Source organism: Coregonus clupeaformis, chromosome 6, assembly GCF_020615455.1.
Source record: "Coregonus clupeaformis isolate EN_2021a chromosome 6, ASM2061545v1, whole genome shotgun sequence".
NCBI classification, from domain to species: Eukaryota; Metazoa; Chordata; class Actinopteri; order Salmoniformes; family Salmonidae; genus Coregonus; species Coregonus clupeaformis.
Genome location: NC_059197.1, coordinates 31,647,991 through 31,655,490, shown reverse-complemented (window position 1 = coordinate 31,655,490; position 7,500 = coordinate 31,647,991). Strand labels below are relative to the sequence as shown.

The 7,500-nt window shown below is 44.9% G+C and overlaps 1 protein-coding gene across 6 annotated transcripts in view; it reads right to left on the bottom strand.

Moving 5' to 3' along the window:
* The window catches only part of ryr1b (ryanodine receptor 1b (skeletal)), a 215,757-nt gene that overhangs the window by 111,073 nt on the left and 97,184 nt on the right, over window positions 1-7,500 (bottom strand). For all 6 annotated transcript variants that reach the window (XM_045220046.1, XM_045220041.1, XM_045220050.1 and 3 more), the window contains exons 50-58: window positions 6,986-7,206; window positions 6,654-6,885; window positions 3,059-3,222; window positions 2,759-2,837; window positions 2,315-2,626; window positions 2,062-2,137; window positions 1,695-1,818; window positions 968-1,083; window positions 362-429 (exon numbers count right to left, since the gene is read on the bottom strand). In XM_045220046.1, coding sequence (XP_045075981.1) covers window positions 362-429; window positions 968-1,083; window positions 1,695-1,818; window positions 2,062-2,137; window positions 2,315-2,626; window positions 2,759-2,837; window positions 3,059-3,222; window positions 6,654-6,885; window positions 6,986-7,206 — 1,392 coding nt within the window. The remainder of the gene's footprint in view (window positions 1-361; window positions 430-967; window positions 1,084-1,694; window positions 1,819-2,061; window positions 2,138-2,314; window positions 2,627-2,758; window positions 2,838-3,058; window positions 3,223-6,653; window positions 6,886-6,985; window positions 7,207-7,500) is intronic.

Here is a 7,500-nt window from a genome sequence, read left to right as displayed (position 1 = left end):
TAACAGTGAGGCTAATGGGCTAACAACTAGGCTAATAAGATAACAGTTTGGCTAATAATCTAATGGGCTAACAGCTAGGCTAATAGCTAGGATAATAATAAGTTAACAGTTTCCAAAAACGATGGATAGAGTACTATCTTTTGCACATTTTGATGGCGAGAAAATAACACATGTTCAGTGCGGCCCCCCGGACCTCGTTGAAGATCGAATGAGGCCCCCGGGGCAAAATGAGTTTGACACCCCTGGTCTAATGGGCTAACTGCTAGACTAATGGGTTAAGCTAACGGTCTAACAGCGAAGGCTAATGGGCTAACAGTTAGGCTAATGGGTTAACAGCTGGGTTAATTAATCCTCATCTCACTTTGGCAAAGAACTTGATCTCCTGTTCGTGTGGAGACTTCTCCACTCTGCCACTGCTAACCACAGCCTCTGTAGGGAGAGAGAGAGACACAGAGAGACACAGAGAGACACAGAGAGAGAGAGAGAGAGAGAGAGAGAGAGAGAGAGAGAGAGAGAGAGAGAGAGAGAGAGAGAGAGAGAGAGAGAGAGAGAGAGAGAGAGAGAGAGAGAGAGAGAGAGAGAGAGAGAGAGAGAGAGAGAGAGAGAGAGAGAGACCTCAGTCACACAGGGCTTACATCATGACCGCAAGATTTGACCAGGAAAAACTCCTGTGGCTCCACTTACTGTATGATGTACGATAGACAGTATTTATTTTTACATTTACATTTTAGTCATATAGCAGACGCTCTTATCCAGAGCGACTTACAGTCAGTGAGTGCATACATTTTTCATACTGGGCCCCCTCCGTGGGAATCGAACCCACAACCCTGGCGTTTGCAAACGCCATGCTCTACCAACTGAGCTACAGAGGGCTACATTTATGACATGCACTAGATGAAGGGGGTCAGTAACCCATTCTACCCCCAATCCTCCCATCCCTCTGCCCCCCCAGTCCCCCTAACAGTACCCAGATGGGCGATGAACTCCTGGGCAATGTCCATCCACTTCAGCAGTTTCTGGAGGAAACCATAGGCAAACCTCTTCTCTATGGAGGATATGTCCTGCTCCATATCCTTCAGGCCCCTGAGGTGAGAGAGGGATGGAGAGAGGAGATAATTATACCACTTAGATACATCTCTCTAACGATTATACCTCTAGATACAGCGGTCGTGACTTGCCCTCATGGGCTGAGGATCAAAGATTCCGGCTAGGCGAAAGGTTTGAACACCTCCCTTTCCTGGGGGGGCCAGTTTTATGACCGGTCGTAAATTCCTTGCAGAAACTTTTATTTTCCGTGCCATGCAGTATTGGGAGAGGGAATTTCCCTGCGAGACAAAGGAAGTCTTCCCGCCAAGACTCCAACATCCAAAAGTGGATAATGAAACAATATTTAAAAATAATTGGAAAATGGTTGGTGGGGACTTAAAGAACAATCATGTTAAATTCGTTACTATGTTGTGATGTCATTAAAGACGGTGGAACAACATAACTGTATCTCTGGGGGTGAACACTTCCCAGTTATGAGGTTTGCATCTAATTGTTGTATAAAACTAATGATTAAGTATAATAATACTTTTGTGAAGATAACAATGTGATTTTATCATTCTAGATGAGATGATTGTTTTCCATATTGATTTGTTCTCACACAATACGGACAGGGGGCTACCTGAGCAGTGAGTGCTACAGTATTGTACCTAGTGACGGCGTATCCATTGAGCTGCAGGAACTTGAGCAGGTCCTGGGCTTTCTCTCTGTCTCTGGCCTTCTCCTTAGCCGTCAAGGTGTCGTAGGGTACCAGCAGGGGATGGGCACCGCCACCTGGACAACACACACATCATCATCCGGTGAGACTTACTCTGTTTCTATGGCTGTTATCCCTAGTTTTTCAGCCGTGAAGAACCTTGGGACTTATTTCAAAAGTCTCCTATGTAAACAGACTGACATTATGGATAGAATTATTATGGGTTAAAGATTCCAAAAAACGAATGACATCATAAAACCGAGACGGGCAGAGATGTAGAACGTTAAAAACCCTGACAGCTGTCCGACCCTCCATCTCACCTTTCCCCATCAGCTCCATCTTCTTCTTCCTGCCCCAGGTGTTGTGGTAGTTTTCAGCCAGCTGCTCAGCCATGGACTAGAGAGAAAGGATCACAAGGTAAATCAACCTATATCTCACTGGTAAACGTGAACAATGGTAAACTATCTTCCATACCCTTTCCTCCACCAAAACCCATCAGCAGATTGCTGATCGTAGTGTGTTGACCAAGCCACCTCCATCCACTAGAGTTGTCTTTACAGTTTGTTCCCTTACCTGCAGCTCTCTGGACAGTGCCATGGCAGTGATGTCCACAGGCGAAGGGCTGTAGCCGTGGCTGGGGTCATAGGTCGCCTGAGCAGTCTGGGAGATCTTCCGTGTGGTGGTCTTCATCTCCACCTTCTCTCCCTCGCCTGCTTGAGCCTTCTCCACCGTCCACTCCCAGGCCAGCATGGCCTTGACGGACTCCTTGATGGGCCACCGGTAGATCTCCTTGTCCTTCTCAGAGAAGGTCTTGTACGGACGCAGCATGGGGTGGGTCTTGGCGTTTTCATCCAGCACCTCTCCGTACGACCAGTTGTTCTGGATCTGAGAGCAGACACATAGAGCATCATCATTACTCAAAACCTCTTGCTACCTGAAGTCTCCATCTCCATCAGTAGAGGGTATTGTGTATTGTGTCGTAGCTGCAGGAAGAGGGAGCGGTGAGGAGTAACTAACCTTCTCGAAGGCCCACTTGTCGTGAGTGTGTTCTGCATACTTGTTGATGAAGGCATCCAGCTTCTCTGGGATAATGGTGCTGAGAAGGATGAAACAGGTGGAGATTTATCGCTGCATGAGACTCACTGCTAACCACTCTACTATGTAAATATAGTGTCAAGGGTTTTCCACACCAGGTGAATTGATCAGGAAAAACTCTAGACTTAAACTAGGGCCTGGAGTTTCTCCTGGACAGGTCACGTGATCAGGAAAACTTCTGTCCAATCTACAGACTGCCATTGATCCCCATCCCATCCTCACTTGGTGGTCTCCACGGGTTTAGGGTCAAAGTTTCCCTCAGCGTCCACCGAAGCCTTCTTCTCTGTGTTGGAGGAGTAGCTGGCGTCCACATAGTCCGGAGGGATGGCACCAGCGATGGCACAGATACATGGCATGGCGATCTTAAACAGCTCAGCATCGAATTTCTAGAACAGATTGAGAGGGAAAGAAAGATATGGAGAGGGAGAGGGAGAGGGGGAGGGAGAAGGGGAGGGGGGAGGGGGAGGGGAGAGGGAGAGGGGAGAAGGGGAGGGGAGAAGGGGGGGGGAGGGAGAGGGAGAAGGGGAGGGAGAGGGGGAGGGGGAGGAGGGGGAGAAGGGGAAGGGAAGGGGAAGGGGAGGGAGAAGGGGAGGGGAGGGGGGGGAAGGGGAGGGAGGGGGAGGGGGAAGGGAGGGAGAGGGAGAAGGGGAAGGGGAGGGGGAGGAGGAGGGGCAGGGAGAGAAGGGGAGGGGGAGGGAGAGAAGGGGAGGAGGGAGAAGGGGAGGGGGAGAAGGGGAGGAGGAGGGGCAGGGAGAGAAGGGGAGGGGGAGGGAGAAGGGGAGGGGGAGGGAGAAGTGGAGGGAAGAAATGGTCTCAGTCATAGGAAATGCCAGGTAATACAAAGTCTTCAACCTTAGTGTGTACATGTACAGTTGAAGTCGGAAGTTTACATACACCTTAGCCAAATACATTTAAACTCAGTTTTTCACAATTCCTGACATTTAATCCTAGTAAAAATTCCCTGTTTTAGGATCATCACTTTAGTTTAAAGAATGTGAAATGTCAGATTAATAGTAGAGAGAATGATTTATTTCTGCTTTTATTTCTTTCATCACATTCCCAGTGGGTCAGAAGTTTACATACACTCAATTAGTATTTGGTAGCATTGCCTTTAAATTGTTTAACTTGGGTCAAACGTTTCAGGTAGCCTTCCACAAGCTTCCCACAATAAGTTGGGTGAATTTTGGCCCATTCCTCCTGACAGAGCTGGTGTAACTGAGTCAGGTTTGTAGGCCTCCTTGCTCGCACACGCTTTTTCAGTTCTGCCCACAAATGTTCTATAGGATTGAGGTCAGGGCTTTGTGATGGCCACTCCAATACCTTGACTTTGTTGTTCTTAAGCCATTTTGCCACAACTTTGGAAGTATGCTTGGGGTCATTGTCCATTTGGAAGACCCATTTGCGACCAAGCTTTAACTTCCTGACTGATGTCTTGAGATGTTGCTTCAATATATCCACATAATTTTCCTTCCACATGATGCCATCTATTTTGTGAAGTGCACCAAACCCTCCTGCAGCAAAGCACCCCCATAGCATGATGCTGCCACCCCTGTTCTTCACGTTTGGGATGGAGTTCTTCGACTTAAAATTACCCCCTTTTTCCTCCAAACATAACGATGGTCATTATGGCCAAACAGTTATATTTTTAATTCATCAGACCAGAGGACATTTCTCCAAAAAGTACGATCTTTGTCCCCATGTGCAGTTGCAAACCGTAGTCTGGCTTTTTAATGGCGGTTTTGAGTGGCATTTCAGGTTATGTCGATATAGGACACGTTTTACTGTGGATATAGATACTTTTGTACCTGTTTCCTCCAGCATCTTCACAAGGTCCTTTGCTGTTGTTCTGGGATTGATTTGCACTTTCAGCACCAAAGTACGTTCATCTCTAGGAGACAGAATGCGTCTCCTTCCTGAGCGGTATGACGGCTGCGTGGTCCCATGGTGTTTATACTTGCGTACTATTGTTTGTACAGATGAACGTGGTACCTTCAGGCGTTTGGAAATTGCTCCCAAGGATGAACCAGACTTGTGGAGGTCTACAAATTTTTTTCTGAGGTCTTGGCTGATTTCCTTTGATTTTCCCATGATATCAAGCAAAGAGGCACTGAGTTTGAAGGTAGGCCTTGAAATACATCCACAGGTACACCTCCAATCGCCTCAAATGATGTCAATTAGCCTATCAGAAGCTTCTAAAGTCATGACATCATTTTCTGGAATTTTCCAAGCTGTTTAAAGGCACAGTCAACTTAGTGTATGTAAACTTCTGACCCACTGGAATTGTGATACAGTGAATTATAAGTGAAATAATCTGTCTGTAAACAATTGTTGGAAAAATTACTTGTGTCATGCACAAAGTAGATGTCCTAACCGACTTGCCAAAACTATAGTTTGTTAACAAGACATTTGTGGAGTGGTTGAAAAACGAGTTTTAATGACTCCAACCTAAGTGTATGTAAACTTCCGACTTCAACTGTAAATATTGTGGAGCTTTATAGTGTGTACATGTATCTCTGTGTATCAGAGTAGTAAGGCCTGAGGGGGTGTGCTATGTTTTTACATTTAAAAAAACATTTTAGTCATTTTAGCAGACAGAATTCACTAAGTAACACACGATGCCCTGCATACAATAACATAACTGACATCCATATCAAACATGTAATCTTGCTAAGAACTTAGATCATTTACGTTTTAGTCATTTAGCAGACGCTCTTATCCAGAGCGACTTACAGTTAGTGAGTGCATACTTTTCTTTTTCATACTGGTCCCCCCGTGGGAAACGAACCCACAACCCTGGTGTTGCAAACGCCATGCTCTACCAACTGAGCTACACGGGGACTATGTTGGCCAAATATACCAAGCCTAAGCACTATTCTTATGCACGACGCAAAGATGAGTGCCTGGATACAGCCCTTAGCAGTGGTATTATTGGCCCTATACCACAAACCCCAGAGGTTCCCTATTGCTATTATATTATATTATATTATATTATATTATATTATATTATATTATATTATATACAACATGAATAGAACAGTAAACAAGTAGTTTTGCATCAAAGCCGTTGTATATTGTCTGATCTACAGACGGTTGAAAGGCTGTTTGAGCCAATCAGCATCCAGGACCCAAACTACCCGGGTTTATAATGATATACTGTATACTGTTTAGTAGTGTATATTATTGTGGCCTTGTGTGATATATATAGTAGTGTATATTATTGTGGCCTTGTGTGATATATATAGTAGTGTATATTATTGTGGCCTTGTGTGATATATATAGTAGTGTTTATTGGTGTGACCTTGTGTGATATATATAGTAGTGTATATTATTGTGGCCTTGTGTGATATATATAGTAGTGTATATTGGTGTGACCTTGTGTGATATATATAGTAGTGTATATTATTGTGGCCTTGTGTGATATATATAGTAGTGTTTATTGGTGTGACCTTGTGTGATATATATAGTAGTGTATATTATTGTGGCCTTGTGTGATATATATAGTAGTGTATATTATTGTGGCCTTGTGTGATATATATAGTAGTGTTTATTGGTGTGACCTTGTGTGATATATATAGTAGTGTATATTATTGTGGCCTTGTGTGATATATATAGTAGTGTATATTATTGTGGCCTCTGTGTGATATATATAGTAGTGTATATTGGTGTGACCTTGTGTGATATATATAGTAGTGTATATTATTGTGGCCTTGTGTGATATATATAGTAGTGTATATTATTGTGGCCTTGTGTGATATATATAGTAGTGTTTATTATTGTGGCCTTGTGTGATATATATAGTAGTGTTTATTGTTGTGACCTTGTGTGCCAGAGACTCAAAGATTCCCCAGAAGAGTTTGCGTGACAGATGCAGCTCCTCCTCTGACGACACCCCAAAGTTGGCCCAACCGTTAGGCAGGCAGTAGTACTTCCAACAACGCTCATAGTGATTGGTCAGGAGCTTCAGAGGCATCTTAGCAAACTCGTTGAGGATTGGCACGTCAAACACCAGCTTCCTCAGCAGATGCTGCAGCATGGAAGGTCGAAGGTACCTGAGAGGGCAGAGGTCAAAGTAAAATGTAGTATAGTATATTATTAGTAAAGTGAACGTTTAATCCACTGATGTGCCAGAGGGTTGTGGTTGTGGCATACTTGACGAGGGACATGAGGCACTCCTCGATAACGTCTCTCTGAGCCTTGGTGAGGGCTCGACCGCGGGACAGCCTATAGATGGTGTGCAACATGGAGTCAATCATGATGGCGCGGTGGTCGGTGCCCGCGAACAGGGGGGCACACTTGGTGATGAGGGGCAGCACAGCGGAACACAGGTAGCGGTTCAGTGCCAGGGCCATCTCTGTGGTGCTGAATGCCAGCTAGGGGGAGACGGACAGACAGACAGATAGACAGACAAAGAGGGAGCGATGTTATTCACATTCTTTAGCCTAGTATTATTTTAGGATCCAAGACAATAGAGACATGGATCCAAGACATTAGAGACATGGATCCAAGACATTAGAGACATGGATCCAAGACAATAGAGACATGGATCCAGGACAATAGAGACATGGATCCAAGACATTAGAGACATGGATCCAGGACAATAGAGACATGGATCCAAGACATTAGAGACATGGATCCAAGACATTAGAGACATGGATCCAAGACAT